The sequence below is a fragment of the Suillus clintonianus genome (assembly GCF_016758775.1).
Source record: "Suillus clintonianus strain FC179 chromosome Unknown DEU56scaffold_17, whole genome shotgun sequence".
Taxonomy (NCBI): Eukaryota; Fungi; Basidiomycota; class Agaricomycetes; order Boletales; family Suillaceae; genus Suillus; species Suillus clintonianus.
Window position 1 is genome coordinate 120,855 of NW_024539241.1, and position 15,186 is coordinate 136,040.

The 15,186-nt window shown below is 46.5% G+C and overlaps 5 protein-coding genes across 5 annotated transcripts; 4 read left to right on the top strand and 1 right to left on the bottom strand.

Annotated features, from left to right (window-relative positions):
* Nucleotides 1–781: 781 nt before the first annotated feature.
* DEU56DRAFT_971548 (uncharacterized protein) lies at nt 782–3,885 on the bottom strand (the record flags this gene model as incomplete). Its single annotated transcript, XM_041359459.1, has 6 exons — nt 782–1,204; nt 1,259–2,176; nt 2,239–2,890; nt 2,945–3,232; nt 3,295–3,473; nt 3,546–3,885. The coding sequence occupies 6 exons, from the start codon at nt 3,883–3,885 to the stop codon at nt 849–851; spliced, it is 2,733 nt and encodes a 910-aa protein (XP_041211143.1). The 3' UTR covers nt 782–848.
* A 355-nt stretch (nt 3,886–4,240) lies between these two features.
* Nucleotides 4,241–5,087, top strand: DEU56DRAFT_910086 (uncharacterized protein; the record flags this gene model as incomplete). The annotated part of the gene is made up of 2 exons (XM_041357149.1): nt 4,241–4,471; nt 4,524–5,087. 2 exons carry the CDS (start codon nt 4,241–4,243, stop codon nt 5,085–5,087), a joined length of 795 nt encoding a protein of 264 aa, XP_041211144.1.
* Nucleotides 5,088–5,635: 548 nt separating this feature from the next.
* Nucleotides 5,636–7,596, top strand: DEU56DRAFT_753880 (uncharacterized protein; the record flags this gene model as incomplete). Its single annotated transcript, XM_041349745.1, has 6 exons — nt 5,636–5,686; nt 5,730–5,761; nt 5,902–6,020; nt 6,063–6,866; nt 6,915–7,144; nt 7,192–7,596. 6 exons carry the CDS (start codon nt 5,636–5,638, stop codon nt 7,594–7,596), a joined length of 1,641 nt encoding a protein of 546 aa, XP_041211145.1.
* Nucleotides 7,597–8,160: 564 nt separating this feature from the next.
* On the top strand, nt 8,161–11,497 carry DEU56DRAFT_933364 (uncharacterized protein; the record flags this gene model as incomplete). The annotated part of the gene is made up of 17 exons (XM_041358751.1): nt 8,161–8,203; nt 8,262–8,300; nt 8,356–8,553; nt 8,606–8,653; nt 8,710–8,793; nt 8,850–9,025; nt 9,082–9,228; nt 9,280–9,324; nt 9,383–9,512; nt 9,537–9,739; nt 9,798–9,947; nt 10,009–10,203; nt 10,260–10,429; nt 10,824–10,825; nt 10,869–10,896; nt 10,943–10,971; nt 11,088–11,497. 17 exons carry the CDS (start codon nt 8,161–8,163, stop codon nt 11,495–11,497), a joined length of 2,097 nt encoding a protein of 698 aa, XP_041211146.1.
* A 1,304-nt stretch (nt 11,498–12,801) lies between these two features.
* Nucleotides 12,802–15,116, top strand: DEU56DRAFT_182265 (MFS general substrate transporter). The gene is made up of 11 exons (XM_041344952.1): nt 12,802–12,805; nt 12,873–13,284; nt 13,333–13,413; nt 13,465–13,684; nt 13,738–13,764; nt 13,824–14,040; nt 14,095–14,308; nt 14,363–14,550; nt 14,606–14,666; nt 14,719–14,832; nt 14,883–15,116. The coding sequence occupies exons 2-11, from the start codon at nt 13,010–13,012 to the stop codon at nt 14,929–14,931; spliced, it is 1,446 nt and encodes a 481-aa protein (XP_041211147.1). The 5' UTR covers nt 12,802–12,805; nt 12,873–13,009; the 3' UTR covers nt 14,932–15,116.
* The last annotated feature ends 70 nt before the right edge of the window (nt 15,117–15,186 follow it).

Consider the following 15,186-nt stretch of genomic DNA (forward strand, 5'->3'; position numbering starts at 1 on the left):
TCAGGGAACATTTTTACATTGACATGTAAGGTAACTAGTAATACATGAAGTTGCGCGTATTAGGCCTTCAAACGGCTCTGAAAGTTCAGGCGGCAGAGGCAGGAGGGTGGTAGGAGAAGACAAATGGCCTTCGAACGGCTTCAAAATCACACAGTTTCTGGATCGAAGCTGGACGGGGGATGTAGGATGGCGGCGGAGACAGGAGGGTTGTAGGAGATGACGACAAGGCCTTCGAGCGGCTTCAAAATCACATAGGTTTCTGGATCGAAGCTGTAGAATGGCATTAGAGGCAGGAGGGTGGTAGGAGAAGACGAAAGCCTTGCCTTCGAACCGCTTCAAAACCACACAGTGGGTTCTGAAGTTCAAAATTGACTTGTTGAAAATTAGCATTAGTTTGGGTCTAGGCTACGTACTGGGGACTTCGGCGAATATGTATGCAAATGTGTTGCGTGCGTGTTGTCTTCAAATGTTGTGCGCATGTGAATGCGTGGCTGTGTATATGTGTCGTGTGTCTGTATGTGTATTTTATGTGTGGGGAATAGTTGAATGAATCCAGCGCCATAGTAAGCTAGTCGGAGACTACCAAGCACAAAAGATCGTTGTTTGGATAAAAGATCAATACAGCTAATAGCGTCATTTTGACTTACACTCCTTGGAAAGTCTCATGATACAATCACATCGGATTACACACGTGAAGAGTTACATCAGGAAAACCCTCCCACACAAAGCTAGACAAAGATATGCAAAATTATGCAAACTTGAATAAAAAGACAATAATATTACAAGCTATAGATAAGGTTGATGATTTCTTGCTAAACTTCAACATTCTTTAATGAAGTTACAATGTGCTATCTAACTGTCACAAATGTATGCCTATCAATGTAAGAATTAACATAAAAAGTGTCACATTGCTCGAGGACTTCGCTACTGGTCCATTGACGAGGTGCAACAGGTCCGAACTTTGGAATGAGATGGACACTTCGGTGGATGTTTGTGATGGGTATGATGCTTGCAACTCTCTCAGCCGATTGCACGAAGCGGCTGATTTTGAACATTCCATGGTTCGAATCAGCTGTAGGAGGAAACCAAGTGAACCACTCTACATAGGCGAGATGTTTGGGAGGCTGGATTGTGGTAGGGAACATCATTGTAACAGCATTCTGCGGGATTGAGAATATTACGCGAATCTGACCCACACGGTAGCCTGTTGAAAATTCATCGTTTGACTGCCTAGCATCCTCGGGAATCAAAAACTGACCTTCAATACCTGCAGAACGGCCAGTCCCATCATTAATAAGCACAGTATCAAATCGTGCTGGGACATCAGCGCCTTTTTGACTGGTGGTCACACAGCGAGGTTTGACATGCGCGCTGTCCACTGTGACACATGGGTCACCATGTCCCTGTGCACCATCAGATCGCCATTTGATTATATGATATACAGGAAGTGTGCGGAATGGAAGGTGGATAGCAGCAGCAAGGTCTTCGAGGCGGCGACGAGTGGTGGCTTCGTGTGGATGATGCAGCTGTGCAACATATCTTGCAAGCACCTCACGGAAGTACGTGGCCCCATACTCCGTGATTAACTTCTGAATTGGCACAGCTTTCATGCTAGGATGCTTCGTTAATGTTTGAACCCGGTCGAAAGACAGGTTTGCTGGACGAGGTTGGTGTCGAATGGGATTGCCGTGGAGGCGCCACATGACATGTCTCTCATGTCGAGTGATCTTCTCTTTGCGTTCAAGCCACTGAGTCATTTGAACAAACTCATCTTTGTGGTTTGTTGCACGATATGCATCTTTGGCCAAGTCGATGTGGAGGCGCTCAGTATATTCTGTATTATAATTGTCAGTTGTGCCAAAAGTCTGGATCATCGACATATAGTGGCGGCCTGCATGGAGCTTTGGAAGATTAAAATTGTTTCGTATTCCAAGGCCGACAAAGATCTGCTTGTTGTTATGAAAAAGATCGAGAGCTTCTGTGAGGAGAGTCAATGTTTCGGAGCTGTGGCAAGGATACTGCGCCAAGTACAGGAAGTCAAGTAGACCTCTGACGGCACGTATGAGACGGCTTGGGGCAAGACGGTTGGGGAGTCGGATGTCGATGATGATCCCAAGTAGAAAACGGCATATCTGACTATGCTCTGTACCACTGATTTGTGAGAGGCTAGTGATACCTTTCATAAATAGACGGATATGGTGATTTGGGGGGAGCCTTCGACATCTTCCATCATAAGACCCTGGTATAATTGGTGAAGCACATCTGGTGTAACGGCTTGGAAGATGTTGGTATAGGGTAGGGGCTCCCAGAACGGATGTATAATGGGCTTGATTCCGGCTTCGCGGCATGCATGTACAAATGCGAGATCTCCGTTATCAATCGCAGCCAATGCATTGAGGACAGCGTCAAGGTTGCGCATCTCGAAAGGTGCGGCATTGCTTCCGAGTTCGGCTGGTGGTATGTCACATTTGGGACATTCCGTGGTTTTGACTCCTGTAACCAAGACTTGCTCAGGATAGTCACCAATGAAGCAAGCAAATAAGGCATGACTGCGACGCAGGATACCATTGCCACTCTTCATGACAATACCATCTAAGCCAGCTTCCTCCAGTGGTGCTAAGACACGGCCCATGCAGGCATGATACAGATTTGCAATGGTTCGGCGTCGTGAAGCCTGGTTGGTGATGTGCTCGAGACGGGTAGTAGGAAGATAAGCGAGAAGAATATGGGCACGGCGAGATGGCTTTCGGCAGATTTCCTTTGGAATGTTGCCAATAGTAAGGTAGACTGGGTAAGCCGTTTTATTTCGGAACATTGTTACTTGAGTCTTGTCACTCGAAATAATAATTGGAATGATGGTAGCACCCGGTTTGCGCTGATCAAGCTTTTTCTATTTAATGTCAGTTATTTTCGATGAGCAGAAGTCCCCAAAATGCGAACTTACCTGAGTATCCCACCACCATTTACCAGTATGCATATCATGGAATAATCGGACAGTTTGTTCCTCATCTGCATAGTGGCGTTCCGGTGCAAAGATTAGAAAATCGGCAAAATCTGGGTCATCATACAGAGCCTTAACACATTTGATAATGTCCCTATAAAAAACGTCGAAAGCCTCGCCTGCGACGACAATTTGTTCACACCTGAACTTTGGGCGACCAGGAAGCTGCTTGTCGATGATCTTATTTAATTCCCTTGAGTTCTTGTAAGAAAGACCAAGCTTTTCATGGACCTGTCAACAAAGATAGACACATTACCCACAGCTCGAAGGTGATATTAATACCATTCACTGACTTCACTGATACCAAGCAAGTCCGAAAATGCGGTTGAAGTTGGGCCACGTAATTTAGCCCATCGTGCAATTTCCCAATCCACTCGAGAGGCGAAGGGGGCATATGGATTTGCAGTGTAATTGATAACAGTAGTGTATGCAGCGTTTGCATTACATATGTCAGCTTGCGGAATGGGGTGCCCTGCTCGAGCATCAGGGTATCACACAATAGTGATTGCATCTTCCTGAAGCACGCGTTGCTCAATCTGCTGACGCAAATCACGATTGTGGCTATTCATCTCTGTGCTGTCTTCTTCGGCAGTTCCGAGTTGGTCCTCTAAATCCCTTCCAGTTACGAGGGGTTCCCATTCGGCATCATCGAGGCCAGGTACTACATCATCCTCGGAGTCTGAGCTGTCACTACTCTCACTGCTGTTAGCATACCATTCCATGTCACCGGGCCATTGGATTTCATCTTCCTCGTAAATACCAAAAAAGTCTCCTCCATTCGCAGGTGCTTGATCATCAGCTTCGATTTCTGAGTCCGCAAGATCATCTGAAGGAGTTGGTATTGGAGAGTGGACATTTGAGCGTGATGCAGCGAGCACAGCCATGCAGCATCAATTCTTGGTTTTAGCTAAGTGTTGACTTAAACCAGTGGCCGAAAAAGTCGTATAACATCCTGTGCATTGGACCATAATGGTACGAGGGAATGTTCACTAATACTAGATGCTATCTCCTCTATGTCATTTTTCAGGCTCCGATACCGGATATCAATAATACATTGCCAAAGTTCCAGGGTAAGATTCGCACAATAAGATGGACAGCTCACCAGCCTCGTCTCCTGTTAAATCAAATAGTCCGCCTTTATCTCCTGCTCGAATGAGCAGTCCCACTGTTCTGTCTTCTCCTGACTGCCCTAGTCCGACTCTCTGTAATTCAAGCCAACGATCAGGCTCTTCAATTACAATGAATACAGATTTACATGCCTCATATCTAAGCCTTTCAGAGGATGGGAAACCTACGCCTTCTGAAGCGAAAGAGAGCACATTTGTTACACATGACAAAACATCAAAGTCTCGGACATCAAGGAAACATTTTCCATACCCCCCCAATCCAGCTCCATTGGAGCTTCGTTATGCAGCTCGGATGATGAAGTCCAAATTCCAACCAGAATTCTCGTTGGAAGCAACACAGAAGGTATGCCATATTTACTTCTAGACATTGATAACTCATTGATGTGGTCTGAAAGTTTCAAGAACAGTTGGAGAGCGGCCTTTCTCAAATGATGACTGCAACCTTGTACAAAGGATACAAGGCCAAGCTCGCAAGTCGCGAGGTTGCGCGCCAACACATGGTGTTGGCGACGTGGGAAATTGACGAGGCTGCACAGTATGAAGAATTCCTCATTGCCATCTATGGTGAAAACGAACAATGGTTCAAGATGGTGGATGGGGAATTGCATGGCTTTAGGAGGATTTTTTCACAGCGTGGGCAGGCGGAACTTGAGGATGATAGAAAATATCTTCAAGCTGTCTTTGAAGACGAATGCGAGATCCTCCGCGTCGCTAGTGCCAAAACCGACCAGGTTGCAACCCTCCTCAATTCACGTGTTAAACATGCATTTTTGAAACCTGCTGCGGCATTTCCTCTTCACCCTAATGGTGGACTCTCCTGTATCGGCACTAGGGAACCCTCTGAACACTCAGATCCAGACTTGAGTGATGGGTCTTACGCAGACCTGCCCCCAGATGATTCGGACCATGACTCTGAGGATTCAGGTGAAGGCGCAGGCTCTAGGTTGTCAGCTGACTGATAGTCGCCCTTTCAGCGGTATGGGAAATCCTCCTTTCAAGTATTACCATTCAACTCATCGCAAGTTGCAGGCTCCCTTTTACCACTCCAATCGCTCTTCTTGTCTCATGTTCAATATCTGTTTCTCATGATCATTATTGATGTGGAGGTATCTATTGCTTCATGGCGATTTGTGAATTTTTGTATGCACTTACGATGTTGTAGACACCTGTCAAATGCATGTGTTGTTACACTCTTGCTCGTCTTATCACCTGAAACAAGAATTAACATGATATCTATGATGGCATTAATACAATACATATTAATTGGCGTATGGAAGGCTCGGTTGATTTTTGCCATATATGTCGTCGTTTGAACGCTCCATATATGTAGTCGTTTAAACAGTCCATATAAGTCATTGATTCTTGCATGTTCCGGCATCTGTGGCTACTTGTATTACCCAATTGCAACTGTAAGGCCGCTTACCCGCCAAGCCCATAGACTCGAGGCTTCAAATCGATCTGTAATCAGCTGCAAACGTGAACGCCCCAGTTTAATCGCCCAACCGATATGCTCATCGTGAGTCAATTCAGTTTTTGCCTCCATTCCCCATCTGTGATTGTACGTGAAATAGTCGTGCTCAGTCTTACACTACTGATAGCAGCATATCACTCTTCTCATGATTAGGACCGCTAGGTATCGGATCGTGATTATATGACCACTCGCTCGGCTCTATTCTATTGAGTCTTCATTATGTATCAGGATTCTACATGTTTCTGGCACATTATGCCAGCTCTCTCGCCGTGATCTCGCATCTCCTTGTTTCCTACTGCCAGTATTTGCTTCCAGCAAAGTATGCAGCCGCCGGATGACAATGAATATCCACACTTCCCTGGCCAGCTTCAAGACAGGTTCTCGTTGTCAGACTATGCAGATAGAAATCCGAATTTAAACGGTGAGTACCCAAGCCAGTAATACACTAATCACTTGTTGACAGATCAACTTGAAGCAGATGATGAGGGGGACCCACTTTCAAGGTTCCTCTGTATGACCGACCCACAATATGCAACGACTACAAGTAGTCTAAAATTGCTAACGTCCGAGATGGATGCTCCACCCCCCACGCCATCGTTTAGCACACTTGAACCACTTGACGCTGGTGATGGTGTCTATCCATATGCAACAACTAATAGTCTACAATTGCTCACCTCCGAGATGGATGCTCCACCCCCCGCGCCGTCATCTAGCACCAGCAAACCACTTGATGCCGGTGATGATATCTACCCTGTAATCCCTTACTCCGCCCAACTCGACTCTTTATACAACCCGCCAGTTCCCCAGATGCTGGCAGGGTCGTCACAGCATCCTGAGAGAAATCATCGCCCTCGACCCTCCTTCACGCCATATTTCATACCTGAACCCAGGGTCCTTCGGCCACCTGAGCCAACAGCTACGATGGCTGCCCTCGCTATCCCATCCACGATTGCTGCCCCTGTTGCTTCACGGCCAAGCACACTGGTCCCTTTGTCACTCAAGTTTGTTGCTATGCAGCCAGCAATTACTGCTAGTGGAGTTGCACCAGCGGCCCCTGCCATCTTTCCTGGTCCTGCTGCTGTGCAGCCAACTACACCAGCCCTCATTAATGTCAATTCCCTTGTCAAAAAACAGATCCTCAATTCTGCAAAAAGAAGAATCTTACGATTCTTCTTGACGGCATCTGCAATGGCCGGTACTGATGGTGAGAGGGTGGCGCTTGTTTCTCTTGCGATTTCAGAGTCGTCTTCCATGCCAGGTATGAATGGTACGTGTTTACATATAATTTGCGGAGTTGAATACTGATTCATTGTAGTTACAATCCGAACGACAAGTAGTGAACGTCAGCAGGTGACAGCCACCTGGAACTGCTGTTTTCGGAAGCTATTGGACATGGTACAGAGTTGTCTCGCCTTGGGCTACACTTTCTACCCCCCGCTAGAGTCCAATCTCCAACCAGTCCAATTTCGGGGTTGTGTCATAACCGCATTGATTAACGACACTCGTAACCCGTTGGCCTTCATGAATAGGTTTACGGTCGATGCAGTACGTTCAATTTTCTTTCTAAATACCAAATTGTGATCTTTTTTCAGAGCAGGCATGTCACCATACTTGACGGGGTTCTCAACAATCCCCTGATTTTTCATGTTGCCGTTCAATTTATATGGTGTAGCGACCTCAGTATCTCACAATTCCTCTCCACCTCGGCGTTACATCGACATCAACAACTCAACTACGCCTTTGGTGCTATGGGTGCAGCTGTGAAATTAGCACTGCGGGAGCAGATTCCCCATCCACCAGTCATCCTGCCATTCACGCAACACGAAGGGAGTGAGACATTCGAGGACATTGTGCGCTACATTGGCAACATGGATGGTGTCCAGAGAATTGCATTCGACTATCGGAAATCTCATATGTTAAGCATTGGGGACTCGCAGGTTCGATCAACTAATGTATTAGCTCAACTCGACATGATGATGATGGCTGGGGTGCAGTAGATATCGCAATACTTTTTAGCTTAGTTTGTACATGATCACGTCTATTGTACTATCATACTATGGACCCGTTCCGCAACCTTTTTTTCTGTGTGTTTTGTTCGCTTTTGTGCGTTTTGTTTGTGTCTGTGCATTTGTGCGTTTGTTCGTTTCTCTGTGTTTCGTTTTCGGGCAAACAGATGTTCGACTGAGGTGAAATGGATGCTCGCACAGGGCCGTCACAAACTCACACTCGGACATAAATTGCATGCAAACTTTCTATTAGATTATTTTACAATAAATTACAGCTGTAAAACATTTCTAGACGTGTCGAACCATATTACATCACCCGGCACAGTAGAGCGCTTGGGCTATGGACCTGGACTAATCCAAAAGGGACACCCAAAAACCATGCTCGTTTTGGAACCTGTGCATATGTGAGTTGGTTTTGCCCAGTGGCGATGACACCGTCCCTGCGAGATACATAAATATCAGTACTCAGTGGTGGGATACAATTAGCTATCCCCCCGTTACATTATTTACAACTTCAAAACCCACCCGCTCATTTACCATACCCTTCAAGTTAGCATGTCACCCAGCAATAATACAGGTTCCAGTCAGCCCGCCAGGAGTAAGTACTTACCACTATAACAGATACAAACAACTGTGAATACCTGTTGTTGCAACAGGTGAACGAGGTGCAAAAAAAAGAGCTATGGAGAATGCAGGTCAGTACGTGGTTGAACCAGTTGAGATTTGAGCACTTACTGGATATTGTACTAGTCTGGATGACTACAAGACCACAGCGGCAGCGCCCAGCTCCAGAAAAGCCCACTGTGATGAAGAAAACAACTGCACAAAGGAAAGCTCACGTGTCTGTAACCAAGCATGGCCGCCACGATGGTGGTGTAGCACAAGTTACTAGTAGTCGGCCCGATACCCCAGATGAGATCCTAGGGCTTGCAGCTAAAAAGTGTCGAGGTAAGTATCTGAACCGAGTCCAGGGTCTCAGTACACTTACATGGGTACATAGTCGTGGGTGAAACATCTAAAGGAAAAGCAAATACTAAGAAGCACCGAGGTGAGCACTGATCCGGACTGATTCCATGATGACTAATCTTTGGGGGCCGGGTACAGTCACCGAACCATATGCAGATTCCGATATCGATGTCGATATCGATGAAGGCCTCATGAGCACTGTCAAGCACACGCAAAAGAAAGGTCAGTTAGCATAACAGTGTCTAGTTGTCGGTTCAGCAAACTCACAGGTTTTGCAGGAAAAGAAAAGGAACTATGGTCACACACCTCCCAACCAATCGACAATGAATTTTCAAGCGACGAACCTGTCGATGAGATCTCTGATTCTCGACCTAGTCACAATGACTCGGAGAAGGACAGCGAGGAGGAGGAAATTGAAGACAACTTGGAGGAGCCCAAGTCCTTATCAGCCAAAGTAAGTGACATTGTTCATAGTAGTAACTGATTGTACCTTCAATTTATTTCCCTCAGACACCAGTGTTTGTTTCGAGGTCAAAGGCAGAACAGACTGACCTCCCTTTGACCCAACCCACCTGGCCTCGTACAACTACCTCGAAGGAGCTGATGCAGGTGGCTCAACCATTCCCCTTTCCGTCGGCTCAACCAAGGGCTACCAAGGTAAGTTGGCTTGGATACTTACCTCCATGTTGAAATAATAATACCCCTCAGAAAACAAAATCTAAGTCTGCGCGTGATCGTAAACGAGCAGATGAGGTGAGTGAAAGTTCTCTCACAGTTATCTCGTGTTCGAATGATGTTTTGGACTCTCCAGACACCTGTTTGGGCAGATACTCAAGTCGTCGTGTCAGATGAGGAACATGAGCCCATCATGGTGTTAGACGACTCCGAGGAGGACAACCCAGATCACTCTAGAAGGCCCACACTTGTATGGACAGACACTGGTAAGTTGAAGCTGATGGACCAAGATATTGACACCCGTCGTGTGGTCCAAAGAGCGATCTTGGAGGCAAAAGTTCACTTGACATTTGTCAACGGCTATCCGGAGCTCACCGAGAAGAGCCTGTTTACGCGGGACGCACTCTTAACAGCAGCTCGCGCCTGCAGTGTCCTGCCCATCAAGGATCGCCTCAAGTCTGATGACTCGTATGTGACAGCTCTCGCCACGCTGGTATGCTCAAGAGTTGGACTCTTCGCAATATTACTAATTGGTTGAACCTCTCATACAGATTGAAGCCCGAGTGCCACTTTTCCGCACTGAATTAAAAGACGACGCTTGTGCTCAAGTGACGTCATACTATCGTCTTGGCCCTGATTGTGTCGACACTGCGAAGGCTTTGCTGGTCAACCACGTCTACCATTATGAACAGCATTTCAATGTAGGTGGCTATGTTCTGGGTTGCACAAATTGATTTGCTCAACACTGTGCACACTCTCCAGGAGAAGAACGACCCCATTCCACAGCCAAAAAAGCCATACTTCGCTGATATCTTACCATATCTAATGAAGGGGCGCTACTTCAATGGGCTAAAGTCAGTTGGCATGAAATTTTCAGACCGTTTCAAGGAGATTGCGCAAAACAAGGCCCAGCGGCCCGAAGTTACAATTCCAATGGTCGCCTTAACGAGTACTTCGGTATATTTATTGACATACTCTGGGTCCGAGTGCATGTACTAACAATGAGTGTATAGGTGTATGCTGCACTCTTCTGGAAGGCTAATGGATCTCCATCGAAATTCAATTTTACTGGCAATCTATTCAGCGAGGTCTACTTTTTTCATGTGAAATTTCTTGAAGACATGAAGGTGACAGCGCCGCGCAAGTTTCACAAGATGATGGCTGACATTTTCGAGGCTATCCAGTGAGTCCATTTCTGCGCTGCGCCAACTCATCTGTCCAAGTCTCACACCTCACAAGGAAACTCTGCACCCATGGCAACAACGCTTTAGTTGGATCACACGAGTCTGCGATGGCTTTCCTCGATATTGCTGGCATGGATGACGAGGAGTAGATTTCCAAGTTGCGGTCTCATCATTTTATATAATTGCATTCACGTATATCATTCTCAACGCTCCTTTATTGTCTCATATTCTACAAGCTATGCTGATATACCCCTCTTTTAATGAAAACTTAATTTGTTCTTGTAAAATGTTGGAACGAAACCAATGAAATCCTGAACAGACCGTCAAAATAAGATCCTTGATAACTTGTAAGTTTGTGAATTTATTTAAAATCATCACTAACTTAGTGCGCAGGAGTAAGTTAAAACGTTTGAATGAAATCAATGAAATCCTGAACAGACCGTCAAAATAAGATCCTTGATGACTTGTAAGTTTGTGAATTTATTTAAAATCATCAATAAATTAGTGCGCAGGAGTAAGATCTGGTGGGGCAGTAAAAAAGGTTCTCTAATCTGCTAAGACGTCTAATTTTGTGAAACTACAATGAATTAGAGAAAATTTTATTAATCTTGACATACTTAGTATATGTTTGTATCAGAGGGTTTTCCTGATGTATAGGATTCGCTGACAGACAGACTTCAATCGGGGTCGGTCTACTGCCGATGCCTCTTGTGTGGTCTGCCATTATGACCATGCTGGCCACAGTGGATATTTCTTCTGCCAAAGACGACCAGGGTAAATTAATCGACTTCACCCGAAGTTCGCGGCGAGAGTGGTTCGGTGCTTGGCTTCCCCATGTCATTCTATCCCCCAGAGGAGGAGTAATCGATCAGGTACTTCCTGCTAGTGTACACCAGGCTAGCACTAAGCAGATGCGACAAAAGAAACGTGTCATTTGGGCTTCGGTCACCTCTGTCTCACTGTCGTGTCGAGGGTTCTGCGACGTCTCGGTGATAGTGTGCCCGACGGCGGTGCACTGCCGACTGGAGCCAGCAACGACCATCATCCTCACCGCAAACCTTGCGTAATGTCAGCCTCACTTATACAGTCTCATCCTTTGCTGACGGGAGTACATGGGAGATGGAAACGCACATATCCAGCTAGTACTAGTGTCAGGCAGCCTCAGGCTCATCAGGCAGTCCAGGAACAATTCCTCCGCTACTAGTGCCGTTGGTGCTGATCGCCGCCACTGATCTTTGATGTAGATATAAATGACAGTCTTATCGGATCAGCCATAGCAAAATTCGTATTTTCGGATACGGTGCGACCACTGCTCAGGTCATAGACACAGCCATTAAGCTGTTCGTCGGAAACCTGAACCGAAGTGCACATACATCTGATTCAGGTGACCATAGGAATGAAACGCATCCAGTACTTCCATTCATTTCAAAACTGCCCGCAACAACGGAGTGCCTTGCCCCTGACCGCAACTTCAAACAAGCTTCAATATCCATATGATCAGGGTCATGCCGTATTATTGGATCGGTGTCAAAAAAAGACCGCGCAGTCCCAAGGAGAATGGAAACTCGTTATAAAAAACTTCGAGAAGAACACAGTCATGGTGACGTTAATGTTACTATAGGCTAAAAAAACTGGATATTCGAATCTGATGCGAGATACTGCGCTCTTCATTGAGCTTAATAGCGTCTGGACGCATGTTGGGCAAAAACATCAAACAGGACACGGGAAAACCTATCATTGATGCGTGTCGCACTTGGTACAATGACCAGGGTGGACAATGGACCCTTGTACCGCACTGAACGAGTCTGACGCAGTTGACAGGGTTTTCGAGTGGATGATGCGGGCAAGTCTTGATGACAATGATATAGTTCAGATACTGAGAATCAAATCATTATCGTTCGGATCTCTCCAGCTCTTTCTGCAAACAAACATTATGTAATCTCCGATGTAAGCTTCCGATGGAACATGTCCTCGAGGCTCTGCGGTAGGGCTCTGCCAGTGCTTAACTGAACCTGTTGGTACTCTTCATTTCTGAGTGTTTGGAACCTGTTGGAACTTGGTTGGCGACAGCCTGAGAGTCGGCAGTAGTACTTCGCCTGCGGGCTCCGGGGAGATTGTGTGGTCGGGGGCGCGACATGGTCATTTCCCTCCGCATGTGGTCAAAGGCGCTCGACGTTACTAAGTTCTAACTTTGCAGATAACGTACGTAGTAGTATCGATAATCCCCATCACCCTAAATTCCTTTATTCGGACTCGGGTTGATGTGGCAGCTTCCCAAGAGCAGATTGATTAGACGCTTCTCTTATCGACTTCCGGAACCAACTTGAAGCGGAGACCTGCGAAGTCCTTCAGTTGGTACCAAGTTGGTACTACAAGTAAGTCACCTGCCACACCCTGAGGCATAATACATACCTAACTGAACGTCCTGACGGCACACTGAAGTTGAACTGTCGAGCCTCCGTATCGCCGCAAAACATATAGAGCTCCGAGTCCTGCTGGCTTCATTTGGTCTTGCGCCCATATAATTATAAACGTTGCTCGGAGTCAAACGCTGCGCGTCTCGCCTCCTTCCTTCTGCCATGTCGGCTACTGGAGAAGAAAAGGCTCATGTAATCGGATCTGCAACTTCATCTGTTGAACAACTCGAGATCCACGAGCGTCCCAGAGGATGGAGAGGTCTTTATTACCACCCAGCCACGCAGGTCTGCCTCGTGGGCTTCGTGTGCTTTATGTGCCCGGGCATGTTTAACGCCATGACTGGTCTTGGCGCTTTTGGTCAAGTGGATGCAACTAGCAGCGCAAACGCGAATTCCGCTCTCTATGCTACCTTTGCATTCTTCGCTTTTTTTTCTGGGTCAGTCGCGCGCAGTGCTCAGTCTTTGCGATTATCTGACTTGTTTAGCTCCGTGCACAACGTGCTTGGACCTAGACTCTGCCTATTGCTGGGAACGTGGGGATATTCTTTGTACATTGCGTCATACCTGTACGTTTTTATCTGTCCTCTGTCTGTTAGTCCTCACACTGGACCGAATAGTGCAACCAACATACATCCCGGTGCAGGTGATTTTGTTGTCGTCGCTGGAGCTATATTAGGTGTCTGTGCGGCCTTAGTATGGACGGCGCAGGGATCCCTGATGATGGCCTACCCAACCGAGGCTCAAAAGGGGACGTTCATCGGTTACTTTTGGGCAATCTTTAACCTAGGAGGTGTCGTTGGTTCCGCAGTGGCCTTTGGGTCGAACTTCAACTCGATGGTAAACTCCCCTTGCTATAATCAGCTGTACGATGTTTATGAACAGAAACTCAGGCGAATAAAGTTGGAAATGGAACCTATGTGAGCTCTTCTCTCAATGCGATGAAGTTTCTATGGTTGTTTTGATCATATGGTTGAAGATCGGATTTCTGATCCTCTCCCTTACTGGCGTTGTCTTGCCACTCTTCCTTGCAGACCCATACAAGATGATCCGTACTGATGGAACCAGAGTCACGCCTATCCGTCATCCTTCTTGGAAAACTGAGTTTATCAGTCTTTTTGTGGCACTAAAGACGGACCCTTGGATTGTGCTCTTGTTTCCCATGTTCTTCGCGAGCAACTACTTCTACACCTGGCGTGAGTCACACAGCACAGGGAAATAACACCGCAAGAGGTTGATTCATTTTCCAGAATTCAACGATTATAACGGCGCCTTGTTCAACATTCGCACCCGCGGCCTGAACAACTTCGTTTATTGGACTGCTCAGATCTTTGGCTCATTCTTCATTGGTCACTATGTCCTGGATTTGAGGCGGTTCCGTAGACGTGTCCGTGCATTCTTGGGCTGGTCAATTGTAGTGGTGTTGGTTTTTGCTGTTCATCTATGGTCATACTATTACCAACTGTGAGTCTTCAGTCACGGTCCACCTCTTGTCCAACATGACCCTCAACTCCACAGGACTTATACTCGCGCCTCAGAGCCTCCTACAGCCGTCAAGATGGATATCAACGATCCGGATTACCCCGCACATATATGGCTCATGATTTTCTACGGCCTCCTCGACTCTATGTGGCAGACAACTGCCTACTGGCTGATGGGCGCTATGTCCAATGACCCTGCAAAGCTCGCCGTGTTTACCGGCTTCTGTAAGATTATCTCACATTGAAGTCATGCCACAGCCCGAGTTCTAACCTTTCCAAGACAAGTGCTTCCAGTCTGCTGGATCCGCAGTCGTTTGGCGCCTCGACGCTGTTCAAAAACCGTAAGTTTCATCAAATTTCAGGGAGTCTGTAGACTTTTTATTTTATTCACAGATATATGGACATTTTCATTTCTACTTGGGTGCTAGCGGCTGCCGGCATGATATGTGCCTTCCCGTTGGTCTACATGCGCGTCAAAGACTACACGGAGATGGACGATGAGGCTCTGTGAGTCAATCTGTTACCTTGTTACCTTACGTACTTACTGGTCTCCCCAGGTTGAACCGCCCAAACGTCGAGAGACTTCCTGAACCCTCTGAGAAGTAAAATGATAAGTGTTCGTGCAGTAAGAGAGAAAGACAGTGTATTTATGACACACGAACTTGTAATGAGATCTTTTGTTGTTTTAGTATCTTCGAGGTCGGTATTTGTAGTCGTCTTGCTGCCAGGAGGAATTGTACGTTATGCGTATTCATGGGTCACAAATCAATTATTGGCAGACGGTAGTGAACAAGGCCTATATATATGAGTCTGGTGTCTTTTTATAGGCCGTATTTGAGCTCCTTTTTGGATTGACGATTA

Coding starts and splice junctions, on each gene's coding strand:
- DEU56DRAFT_182265 (XM_041344952.1), top strand. CDS start 13,010: ATGTCGGCTACTGGAGAAGAAAAGGCTCATGTAATCGGATCTGCAACT. Junction 13,685..13,737: donor GGTCGAACTTCAACTCGATG/GTAAACTCCCCT, acceptor ACAGAAACTCAG/GCGAATAAAGTTGGAAATGG. Junction 14,667..14,718: donor CTCGACGCTGTTCAAAAACC/GTAAGTTTCATC, acceptor TTTTATTCACAG/ATATATGGACATTTTCATTT.